The following is a 14,117-nucleotide window of genomic DNA, read 5'->3' on the forward strand; positions in this document are numbered from 1 at the left end:
GACTTTTTGCAGACTTCTCAAACTCAGCTATAAACCACCTACGGGGAAAAAAAAGAAGACTGCCCTTTGAACCTGGATTTTTCTTGTCCACAAGAAGATTGGGTAACATCATAACACTGTCTCTTTTGAACAAGGTCCTAACACTTTTCAAAGTAGTGTAGTGACCAACAGGATGGACTCTGAAGCCTCAGCACCTATAATCTGTAACACCTTGAGCAATTTATTTAATCTGTCCAGCCCTCAGTTTTGCCATCCATTAGAAATCAGAATAATAATAACATCTACCTGGCGGTGTGATGCGATTTAAATACAAGGCACTTAGAAAATGCCAGGCGCTTAGAATGCTGGATATATGGAATTTACAAAAGAGCAATTTCCTGTTTCTCTCGGGCTGCCACTCTCTCATTACCTGCCTGCCCACAGAAAGGTGACAGTTTGGTCACCTCATTTCTGAGACAGGTTCCTTAAGCCCAGCAAGAACAAGACTGGCCCAATATCACACAGAAATAGCAATGGAATTGAAACTGATTGCTTCAGGGTGACTCAGCCAGTGTTCTCATCTCTCCCTTAGGAAAAAATGAGCATGGCTTGAGGAAACCTGGGGAGGAAATATGACTGGGGCCAGGCAGGATGTAAGTAATACCAAGAACAATGACCAATTAATATGTGCCAGGCACAGTTTTTAGTATATTCTGTGTATTACTTCATTTAAACCTCACAGCAACCCTAGGAGGTCATGACTATCATCATCACCATCATCATCAGCATCATCATCACCATCATCCGGAAAGAATAAACTCAGGCTTCCACACTTAGAATGGCTTCAAGTTGGGATTTGAACCCAGGCAGTCTGACACCAGAGATGAAGTGTGCAACTGCTACACTATACTACCATCCACAAGGAAAGCAGAAAGAAAGTAAAGGTAGGAACAAAGGACAAAGGAGCAATGTAAGTTCTTTTTGAAGTAAATAGATTGAGGCAGTGCAGTGTTAGAGTCAGGTCCTAACTTGAAATCAATGGTTTAAGTCCAACCTCTGCTACTAATTATTAATATCTTTGGGCCTCAGCTTCCTCCGCTGTAAAACGGGAATAAAATTGTTTCTTAGCATTGTGATAAGGCATAGGAAGAGAATGCATGGAAAGCACCTGGGGCAATGCTTAACCCAAGGTTAAATGCTCAGTAAATAGGAGCAATTGATGTCACTAACTACATTCCCTGCAGGATTTGCCTATCAATACAGCTCCCCATGCCCCTTCTCAGGGAAAATAAGTTCCAAAGGAGAAAAACATTTATAAGCTGTAGGGAAAATTAAGAACTAGGCTGAGCAACAATTCCAGATATCCTTCCCACCTCCTGGGTACATAGGGGGGCAGTAGGCCATGGAGGTAGGAAGTGAGTACTAGCATTATTAGCATCACTATCTCCTTCCTTAAGGAACAGATTCCAGTAGGCTGCCCCACCCCACCCCCTCCAGTTTCTGGTCACTTATAGCCTGAGTCAGAACTCTCTTGTTTCTTAAGGAGTTTTTTTTTTTCTATGTCCTTTTCACATAAGTTGCTTTATTTTTTACATCATTCCTATTAGATATCGTGAAAGGAGGATGGAATCTCACATGTGTTGAGTGTCTTCTATGTACCAGACTGAATGCTGGACACTGTCCATCAGTGATTTCATTATATCCTCACAACACCACTGTGAAGTCATCCTCACTTTAAAAGGGTTGTCCTGAATCCAGGGTGGGTTGCTTCTTTTCTCATGTATATTGTCCTCTCATCCCATATATCCAGCACAACCCTGGCCAGAAGTTGTGTCCTGCTGAGGGTTTCCTATAAACCAGCATGTTCTGAAATCTCACTGTCCTCAACACACTGATCTCTGCATAATCTCAAGGCCCTCAAATTGAGAGTAATTTGCCCCCAGTGGATCTGAGATGAAATTATGACTCCGCTTACGAACTGTATGATTCTGTGCTAGTCACCTAACCTCACCTCTAAAATAGGGATATGGCACTTCCTACTCCACAATGTCATGAAAATTAAATAACTTTCATAAACTGCTGTCAATTGGGCCACTTCATGGAAACATTGTTTAAAGTAGAATCATCAGAGGATGACTGGGTGGCTCAGATAGGTGTCCATTCTTGGTTTCGGCTCAGGTCATGATCTCTGGATTGTGAGATCGAGCCCACCTCAGCTCTGCTTTCAGCACCAAGTCTGCTTGGGATTCTTTCTCCCCCTCCCTCTGCCCCTTCCCCCACTTTCTCTCTCTCTCTCAAATAAATAAGTAAATAAAACCTTTAAAACAGAATCATCAGTTAGCTTAATCTCAGAAAAGAACTAACAAAGAACTCCGCTTACTAAAGCCCCCCAGAAGAGCAATAGAATGCTTATATCCCTGACATTCAATCAGGTAGGACACCAGATCTGTAACTGTGGTTGGTGACTTTGGGAATGTTGGGGGACAAAGACTGCAGAAATCCCCTGGAGTAATTGTTGAGGTAATGGCCTTTCACTATTCATCAATGTGTCATTTATATCATCACAGAGACATCTAAATCCTTTACAATCACATACTTCTCAAAGAAGTTTCATCTACATTGTTTCATGTGACATTTACTAAAACTCCCAAGAACTGGCCTTTATCATTTAAATTGTCCCATGTTTTGCTACCCTTTTCCCCTTCCTGGAAATGGCCCATCAAATTTACAAAATCTGTCCCATCTTCCCTTCAAGGTCTGTCCATTACAAAGGGCACACTTTGGCCCAGAATCCAGCCCTAAAGCCCCAGATCAGTCTTCTTTCTGCTTTCTGAATTCACACAGCACCGTGCACCTTATACTTCTTGGTATTCTAGTCATTTGAAGATTTTATTTATTCAAAAGAGAGACAGAGAAGAGAGAGCACGAGCAGGGGGAGGGCCAGAGAAAGAGGGAGAGGGACAAGCAGAATCCCCGCTGAGTGGGGGGGGGCTCCATCCCAGGACCCCAAGATCCTGACATGCGCTGACGGCAGCCGCTTAACTGACTGAGCCACCCAGGCCCTCTAGTCTTTTATATACTTGTCTTAACATCCACCCCTCTGCCCTTCCGTTTTACTAAATCCGCAAACTCTTCCAAGGGAAGAGTGAAGAAAGAAGGAAATGTTTTCCTTGTTTTATGTCAGTTCCACTTTAAGAAGCTTTTTATGATGAAAAAATTCACCTGTGTATGTTTTATATAAAGCAGAGGGAATTTATAATGAACACCCATGTACACATCACCCAGCTTCAACAATTAGTAATCTGTGAACTGTATTATTGCATCTGTACCTCCACTCCTTCTGCCTTCTAGCACCAGATTAAAGTAAATGCCAGACAACCTGTCATTTCATCCATAAACACGCCAACAGGAACCCCACCTTTTGCATTTCTGTGTCCCCTACAAAAGGAAGAGCATTTTCATCTGCATCCCCTACTACCGGGAGCACATCAGAAGATGATTTCGGAGGACCTACTGTGTGCCAGAGATTGTGCTTGGCTCAGGAGGTTCTGTCTTGAGCTAAGGAGGTACACTAGAACCAAGCCACGATGTTCCAAACCAAGAATTGCTACAGTTCCAGAGAGGGAGGATGCGGTGCACGTGGGTGCCCAGGAGTAGGAATAAAATTGCACTGACTGAATTGAGCTAAATCGGTTTTCTCTCAGGGAGACCCTGAGTTCGAAGAGGCCGTGAGACACGGGTTCTCCAGCAGGAGGCGCTGCAAAGGCGGGAGTGCGGTGGAGGTGGAGGTGCTCGCCCTGATCGGCTTCTCCTGCAGGAGACCGTAAGACAGCAACCGCGGGTGCAGACTGCAAGCAAAAACTCAGTTTAATAGGCAAGAAGGTCTCTGAGCGCCAGGGCCTGAGAGGGGCCCCAGGGTTCAGGTGTGGGGCAGAGGCGTGGAGGGAGCTGGGCAGGCTGAGCACCTGCTCCCCAGGTCATCTTAACGCTACCGGTTGCCCTTGATTGCCGCCAGTTCCTGCTCCAACTCCGGCTCTTCCTGACAGTATCTCGGAGCAGGACACAGGACACAGCAAGGAAACACCTGTTTCCAACAAGAAAAAAGGTGGGAGGAAGCCCCCACCGGGCTTCCAACGGCCTCTCATCGGGTTTGTTCTCAAGAGCCTTGTGAAAGCGCGCCCAGAACGCCAGTGGAGATCATTTTTCAAAAAGAGCACTTTCTATTTCTTTTCCCCCCATACTTTTCTTAAGCTGTAAACGTCCCTTAAAAAAAAATGTCTTCTTTCCTCCGTGGGGTTTCCCGCTCCTCCCAGACTCCTTAAAGACCCCGCCTCGGTGCGGGCAGGGACCGCTACCACCCCCATTCCCAAATTTTGCGACTTGATTCGCTTCCGGATTTTTCACTTCCTCAGCCCCCACCCGACCTACAGGTGGGGAGTGGGACTGGGGATGGGCAACAGAACAAAGAAACCGAGTAGCCCTAGTCCCGGGCCAGGCGCCCTTTCTGCAGTTTTCGACCAGCTGGGGAACAAGAAGGGCTCGGCAACGCGTGAACCCCCAGCTCTGGTCTCAAGCCACCTTCCAAAAGCAAGGAGCCTGAAGACGCGTGGGAGGTGGGAGCTGCCCCCTCGCAGCCAACAGACCTCCACTCAACAGGCCTGAGCGGCCGTGGGCGCCAACAGTCTCCACGCGCTGGGCTCCGTTATTTCATCAGCAGTTTCAGAAAAACCTGCCAAAAGCAGTTATGCCTCACTGCAATGTGTAGCTTTTTCCTGCCATTTTTTTCATAATAAAAGAGGGAGTGAAGCTCGCTCGCTCTCTCCTCCCTCACCCCCTCCCTTCCAAAAAGAGCCAAATGGATACAAGGGGGGGGGAAACCCCACACACCAATCTCCGAGGGGATGCCAGTGAGGTGTGGCTTGTATTTAAATATCCAATATGTCAATGTAAGGGGAGTGGGTATGTATATAAAGTGCCGTTTGCATCTGATAGCTCGACGAAGCCAGCTATGAGAGGCCTAGGGAGATGGATGCGTAGGGGAAGCGCCACTTTGACTGCGAGCAAGGTCAGGAGCTCGCTGCCCCGCCGCTGAGAAGTTCCTTGGACGCGAACAGACGTCGACTGCGGCTAGGCAGAGCGCGGAGGGAGCGAGCAAGGGAGCGAGCGAGAGCCGCGGAGTCGCCCGCGCTCGCTGAGGGGAGAGGTAGTTCGCGCCCCGCGGCCCCGGCTCGGCCCCGCGCACCTCGCCATGGCGGAGGTGGGGGGGGTCTTCGCCTCCTTGGACTGGGATCTACACGGCTTCTCCTCGTCTCTGGGGAACGTGCCCTTAGCTGACTCCCCGGGCTTCCTGAATGAGCGCCTCGGCCAGATCGAGGGGAAGCTGCAGCGCGGCTCGCCCACAGACTTCGCCCACCTGAAAGGAATCCTGCGGCGCCGCCAGCTGTACTGCCGCACCGGCTTCCACCTGGAGATCTTCCCCAACGGCACAGTGCACGGCACCCGCCACGACCACAGCCGTTTCGGTGAGGACGCGGCCGGGAGGGACGGGAAGCCCGCGGACGGCTCTGTGGGGAGCCAATGGCTGGGGCTCCGGCTCGGGGCCCGTGCGGGCCGCCCCAGCCCTGTGCCGTCCGGGTCCGTCGAAGCGGAAGACCGCCAGGGACGCGGGCCAGGAGGGATCAGACGGCGCAAACTTGAGCCGCGCGGCGTCGGGGCGCCTGGCACCCTCAGACGCTCTCGGGAGGAGGCGGGGGCGCTTTGAGGTGCAGCCTCTCTTCGCCCCACTCCACCCTTCTTCCCTCCCCCGTAGCCAGGGGATCATTCTGACCCGGGACGCTGCGCTTAGCGTGAAAGCAGGTGGAGCCGGAGAAGGGGTAGGAGCACCGGCCCCCAGCCCCGGGGAGGCCAGGGACCGTGGCTGGGAGCGGGGCCTCGCGGGCAGCGGGGTCGTCGCGGCCGATTGTCTGCAGAGGAAGCCTTCCTCGGCTACGGATGCGGTGGGCGGGCGGTCCGCGCCGGGATCGCTTTTGGCTGACGGGAGACTCGGCAGCCGGCAGCTGTGGCACCTGCCTGCCTCTGGCTTTCTCTGCCCGGGGTGGAGGTCAATGCCAGGCCGCAAGGCATGAGCTGGGTATTGGAGAAACTGGGGACGCCTCTCGCTGTCCACTCTGGAAGGGCACGACCCTAGGACAACTTTTGCCTGGAAATACCTCTGGACTCCTTGCCTCACGGGGAGGAGATGGCCTGGGCCCACTCCCAGCCCCAGAAACAGGTGTCTCCTGGGCCCAGGACCGGAAAGGCACAGCCTCCTGACGGGATTTTCTCGGCTCAACACCCGGCAGATTGTTGAGAAGGCATAGAGGCCTGTCTCACATTCAAAACATACTTGGTATAAACCTTGATGTGAGATGGAGATCATTAGGTTTCTAAACAAATGTGTTCATTCCTCAGTAATTTGGCCATTTTTATTTTCAATTTCCTATTCTCTACTAAACTGTAATTCAGGTGGTGTGACAGCTACCTTTACTTGGGAGCCCCATCCCCCAATGCCCTCTACTTCTTCCCAAGAATCCTATGGCCCAAGGACACCTTCTATCCCTAAGCCAGTAGGGGGTTTTGCCAAACTTCAGGCATGATACCTGTTCCCTTCTTTAGCCCACCCTCCTCCCCCATTCTTCCCCCCAAATCTCCCCCATCCTCCTTTTCCCGGCCTTGCTAGAGCTACATCTGGAGTGCACTGTAAAAGGTGGGGCGGGGGCGGGGGGGGGCGTTCCAGAGGCCAGTTCTTGGGCAAGGCCAAGTCTAGCAACCAACTTAAGGTCAGGGCTGGTCTTCCTTGCTGGGAGCAAGCAGGAACCCTAATGAGGTCTATGTCATCTTGGAAAAAGACACTCACAGAGCTGGAGGACAGTGGGTTGTGTGTGAGGTGGGAGTAATGGAGGGGTGCAGGTGTCTGTATAAACTTTCAACAGGTCCTCCAAAGGGTGATGGGTGGGGTCAGGGAAGAGGGAGTATGAACTTGGCTCCTTTCCTTTCCATCACTCGTGACTTTGCAGTTCCCTTTTGTTCCTCAAAAGGAATGAGACACCCATCCTGGTCTCAGAACCTCCCAAAGTCTCCCAGAAATGGCCTAAAGATATTGGAGTAACTCATTCCTGATATGTAAAAAGAAAAATCGTGAAGTGATGGAGAAATGGCGGGGTGGGGAGCACAGCAGAGATGGAGAAACTGAGCTTGGCTTCCAGCAGCTAGTGTTTGTCTGACTCTATGCCTAAGCTGAGCCCAAAAACCTACAAGGTCAACATAAATTAGTAATAGGCTCTTGGGATAAGTGGTCTTTAATTACCTTTCTAAGGACACATCTTGATTTCTTTTCATCTCTCAGGCCTGCTAAGGGTAAGTTTAAGGAGAAAGCGAAGGAAATAAAACTGGCAGGAGGAAGGGATGTTTTCATTGCCACTTAACTGACTGCTTCATTTTTGGTTTTACCTTTTAAAATAACACTGCCTGAGACCACCTCTGCACCACCTTTTCCCTTTCCTCTTTCCCTGGCTTCCTGGCAGTTCCATGTATTTCCTGTAAAGGAAATGATAACTAGTCAAAGCTGTCTCTTTGTAACCTCCCCAGCTGACTTTCAAACACACATTTACTCTTTCTCCCTTTAGCTTTTGGCAAAGAGAGAGGTGGCATTTGAGTTTGCTGACTCTCCTCCCTCCACATTTGAGTTAATCAACCAGGGTATTCAATAAATCGAAACTTTAACATTCCATAAGTGCTTTAGCAGTCCACATTCCAGCAGGGTAAAGTAGGCCAGACTTAAGATATAAAATATTATAGATTTCTGCTTGGGGGGAGGAGGTAGTCTCCAAAGGCCATGTAAAGTAAATAGCTATTTGTTGTAATTGGAGAGCAGGGCCCCCAAGGATTACCCTGGAATCCATGTGTTCAGAATGAGTCGAGTCGGGCTGAGCCCAAGAGCAGCCACGACTCCGAATAATAACCTGTTGGCATAGCCTCAGCTCTCCCCTCCCCCACTCCCCCTGCAATCAGTAGTCAGGAGTATTTCCGTCTCTGCTTGGATGGTGGCATTTACATAGGGTTCGCAGGGGTACTGACATTCCTGAGGGGGCACCTGTGGACTGGCAGAACAGAGCTTGTGGGCCAGACTGGTGGAGAGGCCTCCCACCAGGTGTGATGGAGCAGGCTAAGGAAGCTGCTGTAGGTTTTGAGCAATCTGGTTCTTATTTGTCGAGATGCCAAAGCAGCACTGTCTTAGCCCCGAAAGTCTGAAAGGATGACTGAGGGAGCCCAGGCAGGTCCTGGAACCAGATTCAAGGACGCATTAGCCAACCATCTAGCGAAGTTCTGGAGCAGTGGAGTTCAGGACAGATCTGTTTTGACTGAGGCCAGGGGGGAAAAAGATGTAAGAAGAGTCTGGAGATTGTCAAGCGAGGCCGGAGACTGAGGTGGGCAGGTCAGGATGAGGCAGAGTGGAGGGAGGTCCTGGACCTCAAAGGGGGTGAGAGTACCAAGGACAAACTGGCACTTTGCTGTTAATAGTCCTCTCCAACTGTAACAGGGAAAATGTGAAAATGGCTTATTTTCTCTCTCCCTTCATGCTGGCTGGGATTCAGGAGGTTTAGGAATATCTGTTCCATCGTCATGTGCAACTGGGTTCCCACAGTTTGAATCCAGCTAATAGGAAAGTTGGCAGAGGAAAATGATGCCCCAGACAGCCGGGCAGTGATGATTCCAGCTGTTGGAGACCCCTGTTATTGGACACTACCCAAGTGACTTCCTGTATGATCTGTCCTTTGGCATCAGGGTGAACAGAGAGTTGGAGAAGAACTGTGGTGACTCAAATGGCCACACCTCTTGTGTTTCATGATTTGTTCTCACACTAGGTCTTGGACGGTGAGATCACAAGCTGCCCTCTGCTACTTAATGAGCTCAGGATGGTCAGAGACATGAGATACTTGGGGAATGACTTGAAGCTCAGAAATGATTTGTCTAAGCAAATGAAATACCCCAAGGCTCAAGCAGGCTGGTGTCTCTCAAAGTTGAGCACACAGAGGTGAAACAAGGACCAGGTTTCTTGTTTCCCTGCCATACTGGCCACTCACCTTTGAACACACTCCTGTTTTTCCGAGACCTCTTTAAACATAGTAGAACTAAAAACAGCACTCTCAGTGTGGTCTAAGGTGGGAAGGAGTGGGGCAGTCTCCTCCTTTTGGCCGGTTACTAGACCTCTATCCATGCAGCCTTTGATCACTTTAGCTTTTAGCTTTTTTGTTTCTTTGTCTCACATTAGCTTTTCGATAAATTTTGATTTTTACTTGACTAGTGCTACATCAGCGTTTTAATATCATGCATCACCCATACTGAGCTTACCTTGTTCAGTCAAATCTCCCAGTCCTTGTTAGGGATGTTTTGCTAAGCCACGTCTCCCCATTCCAAAGGTGGGCTGACTTGTAGTTAATGAAAATGCATGGAAACACAAAAGAATAGTATGTGTTTTCAAGTGAATATACATCGTTGCTTGAAGTGGGGAGAAGGATGGGAGCAGAGTACAGAAATAAAAAGAAATAGATGAATATAAAGCCCTTGCACAGGCCAATTATGATAATAGGCCCTAAGATACAGAGTATGATTAACTCAGCTGTCTGCACTTGAGGCTCACCATCCATTCCCCAACAAAACCCAAGCACAAAACATCTTGAGTATCGGTTTGGGGACCAAAGCAAAGGACTTTACATTTATTCTAATGAAAGCTTATTTTGTTGGAGTCAGCTCATTTTCCCATCCTCCTGAAATCTCTTTGGATTTTGATTGTGTCACCTTCTCAGCAATACAGTTCCTGGAACAAGGGTAAGCGGTTCTCCTATGTCCTCTTACAAGTCATTTATTAAAATGTTAAACAAGGCAGAACCAAAATCAGACACTTGCACAACACAACCAATGGTTTTGATCCGTTAAATCACTTCCTGCTTCACCCTTACTTGACACAAGCTATTTGCCTTCTCCCACCATTTTGTGTCAGTCCCTTTTCCCACAAGTCCTTTCTTGTACTATAGGAGTTAAGAACAAGCCGACTGAGAATAAAACCTAAGGGAGTTCGATGTCGGAGGCCATACAATGGCAGCAGACCTTTGCGTTCTTCAAAGACATCCAAGAGAGCTGTGGAAACATATACCCCCTAAAGCTGCCACATCTGCACATTCATCCACCGGCTCAAATCACTGGGGCTTTTCAGGAGACTTCCCACTGGAGTTTTGAATCCAATTTCAGAATTAACCACTTAATTTTTTAAGTAATCTTTAAGGATCAGTTTTACTCCCTATGTAGATCACAGAGAATATTATTACCCTTAAGAATTGCATTTGGGGGGTGAGAAAAGCAACCAGATATGAGCTCATTTCATACCTTCAGATGCCTCTGTGAGTCAGTCATATCAAGTTTTGGTCTGTACATTGGAAAACATGGTTAGAAACCAGAATATCAAAGGGGAATCTTCTTGACCATTCTGTCTGTAACTGTAGAGTAACAGATGTCCTATCTTGGGACAAAACTGTAGTCCTCAGCACCACCAGGATTTAAGTTCTGGGTCCTTTTTCCCTCTTAGAAGTTGATTTCTTTCTTTCTCCTGCTGCTGCTGGGTACTTGAAAACATTTTCAACTCCTCACCTCTAACCTTGTCAGCTAGAGGGATGTTCCTGAATGTCTTTCCAACTTTCCCCTTAAGGTTGCAACATCTAAGATCAGTGTCAAGTCCAGTACTACCTGCCAACTCTTTGCCATGGATAAACTCAAAATTCTAAAGAGACAAGGGGAAACTGACAGGCTTGTCAGCCTGAGACTGCCCTGGCTGAGAGCACCAGGCCCTAATTTTTTTGCCTTCTGCCTTAAGAAGGAGACACAGACTTCGTGAGTGGACTGTATGGCCTTTGTTAGAGTCAGCCATGGGTAGTTGACAGCTTCATGTGGCTTTAAGGACATGGGAGCTAAGAGGGTGCAAAACAAATGCAGCCTAGAGGACAACAAGGTAATGCTATGTGCTCTGTGGGAGAGGGAAGTGACTTTGGGAAGATATAGAAATCTAGCTACCCTAGATTAAAAGCTCCCCTCCCATTTCTCGAAATGGTGGTATTAAATAGTACCTTGTAATTATGGAACTTTCATAGCCAAAGCCTGCCCCTGGTCTCTTCCTTGTAATATCTCTGAGTGTTGAGTAAGAGATTGTTTCACCCATCTCACACAGGGAAAAACTGAGGCCCAGAAAGACTTGGTACATTTTCTGAGGTTCTATCCTTGCTGCAAAAGATGGTTTCATAACGTAACTCACCGAAGGCATACAGGGCTGGCCTCCGGTTGGGGATCAATGACTGGTAGCTCACGTCACCTGCACAGCTCCCTCTGAGCTCAACATCGCTAATAGAAATGGCATTCACTTTTTTGCTCTAGGAATCCTGGAGTTTATCAGCCTGGCTGTGGGCTTGATCAGCATCCGGGGAGTGGACTCTGGCCTGTACTTAGGAATGAATGAGCGAGGAGAACTCTATGGGTCGGTAAGTTGAAGGTTTTCTTTTCATCAGAGGCTCTTACCACCAGTGTTTGGACTATGTAAGGCAAAAACATAAAAACACTGACCTAGCACTTGAAATACTTCTATCAGCTGTGAGGGATCAGTGCCTTCTAGGTGCTTCTTGGCTGCCCAGGAGCTTGCTGTGTAACACTCTCACTCCTTCTGTTCCCAACAAAACATAAGCTTTTCTGTGGTAACTTTCCTTTCACCTCTTCCATTAGACAGCCAGCCAGCCTGGCGATAACCGTAAACTGTGCTGGTTTGTCAACCAGATGGTGAGGGTTTGGGGCATTTACACTCTTGAGGGGCACTTCGGAATTTTAACGGGTACTTGGAGGAGTAGCAGACAAGCTGGCACAAAAATTGGCAGTGGAAGCACTGGCCCTCAGATTGAGATTCTGAGATTAAAACCATAGTCCCTGACTTCCAGACTGCTTTAGCTGAATCCCAGAGGCCAAATGAAACACACAAATGAAGAGTGAGGGTTCTAGGACCTAGTGACAGCCCTGAGTCCCCAGCTAGGACAGTGTTGGCTGCAGTACATATTCTCTATTCTGGAAGCTAGCCCAGAGCTGGGGAATGGTCAGTGGCTTCACTGATCTTAACCCTTTCAGGGGATCCCAACTCCTGGGTTGGTCTTTTGAGTCCCCGAGCATGCTTTCTGGCCGCCTGCACCCCAGGAAATCAGAGCACATTTTTCCCTGACACCTAAGAGATAGGCCTGTCCCCAGCACTCAGTATTGGCCACCCCAGCAAGTAGTATGCCAGCTGGATCAAGTGTGAGAAGGGACAGAGACAAGAGACCTGCCTCAGGAGCTGCTAGCTTGCAGCAGCTAGATTGGAGGAACTTTTCAAGGAGATCTTTCCAACTGACAGGCCTGAGACCCCTCATTAGGAGAGATCATAACTCACCTCCTATGGAGCTTTAGATGGATCCAAGGCCTTTGCCTGTTAGTTGGCGTGGTTGACTGTAATCTCAGTGGATTTGACATTGTTTGCCTGAAGCAGGGAGAAAATTCGGGTGCCAAAGGAGCATTGGTAGGCCATCGCAGAAATTCTCAGGCCAGGCTCAGAGAGCCCGGCAAGGCCATCTCCTTCAGTCTCCTGCCTTCAGGAGAGATCTCACCTAAAACATTCCTGTGCGGTTCCCGAAAGAGGATGAGGGCCATACAGACAGGACTGTTTTGTGCTATTTGGAAAGAAGATGCCTTGGGAATACTGGGAGATGGGATAGAAATTTTCAAATATCAATGTGCTATTGCGATTTCAGCAAGCTGGGATGGGAGAAATCGTCATCTAATAGGCTCTGCTTTATTTTCTCACCCTCACAGAAGAAGCTCACACGTGAATGTGTGTTCCGGGAACAATTTGAAGAAAACTGGTACAACACCTATGCTTCCACCTTGTACAAACACTTGGACTCAGAGAGACAGTATTATGTGGCCTTGAATAAAGACGGCTCACCCCGGGAGGGATACAGGACTAAACGACACCAGAAATTCACTCACTTTTTGCCCAGGCCGGTAGATCCTTCTAAGTTGCCCTCCATGTCCAGAGACCTCTTCCGCTATAGGTAATGGAAAGCTAGTGTGACCTTTGTGACCCCTGTACTCTAGGGCCACAGTTGTCTCCACAAGCACTATACTCATAGCTTCTCAATCCTCTTTCCTACCAGTTTAGATAAAAGAGGAGCACTTCCTGTTCAACTCGATCCAGCTGTTCCCTTGTTCAAAGTGTATATCAAGGATGGGTCATTTGGGGGAGGGAAATGGGTGGAGGGGGTGGGCTAGAGGGAATCTTGTATATACTATTTTCTTTACTCGTGTTCTTCCCCCTGAGGTGGCACAAGAAAGAATGGGGGCCCTTGCCAAGGGCCAGGGTTATCTTGCCCCACAATCTACCCAAATACTTTGACAATGGGTAAACGAAAGACCAAGGAATCTGCCATGGATGCTATATACAGAGCCTTGGGAAAGTCTCATTAAAAGCCTTGGGGCTGTGACCTGATGCAGGCCATCCCTGCACTGGCTCTGGAGATTTCTCACCTGTCCTGACATGCCGTTTTCTTGCCATTAGAAGTGGGAGATGGGGTAGGTTGGGAGAAAATGGTATTAAAATGTAAGCATGGATACTGTGCATATGGACAAACTATTTATGAAATGTATATGCTATTTATTTTATATATTTATTTATTTCAAAATAATTTTATTTTTAATGAGAGATGCTATGACTGGATTTTCATCAGAAAGAATAAGGTCCTACTGAAACAGGATAAATGAGTTATTAAGGGCTTTTATTGGCAATAAAATTTTATATTGTAACCATGGTCTAATTCCACTGAGTTGTACATTTAGTAGGATTAGAAGGGTGGTTAGCTTCTCTCTCTCCACCTTATTAGAATCTCCTGATGTCAGCATTACACTACTTCGCCTAGATGACCCATCACCAACCACACTAGCATTATTTAGGGGCCTTATCTGAAGTCTTTTCTGGTTCTATGACTTTTTGTTTTTGTTTGTTTGCTTCTTTTTTTATTATGTTCAGTTAGCCACCATAC

General features: G+C 48.1%; 1 protein-coding gene across 1 annotated transcript; it reads left to right on the top strand.

Annotated features, from left to right (window-relative positions):
• Positions 1-5,227: 5,227 nt before the first annotated feature.
• On the top strand, positions 5,228-13,137 carry FGF16 (fibroblast growth factor 16; the record flags this gene model as incomplete). The annotated part of the gene is made up of 3 exons (XM_080795335.1): positions 5,228-5,501; positions 11,440-11,543; positions 12,892-13,137. 3 exons carry the CDS (start codon positions 5,228-5,230, stop codon positions 13,135-13,137), a joined length of 624 nt encoding a protein of 207 aa, XP_080651461.1.
• Between the last annotated feature and the right edge of the window lie 980 nt (positions 13,138-14,117).

Source organism: Martes martes, assembly GCF_963455335.1.
Source record: "Martes martes genome assembly, chromosome: X".
Taxonomy (NCBI): Eukaryota; Metazoa; Chordata; class Mammalia; order Carnivora; family Mustelidae; genus Martes; species Martes martes.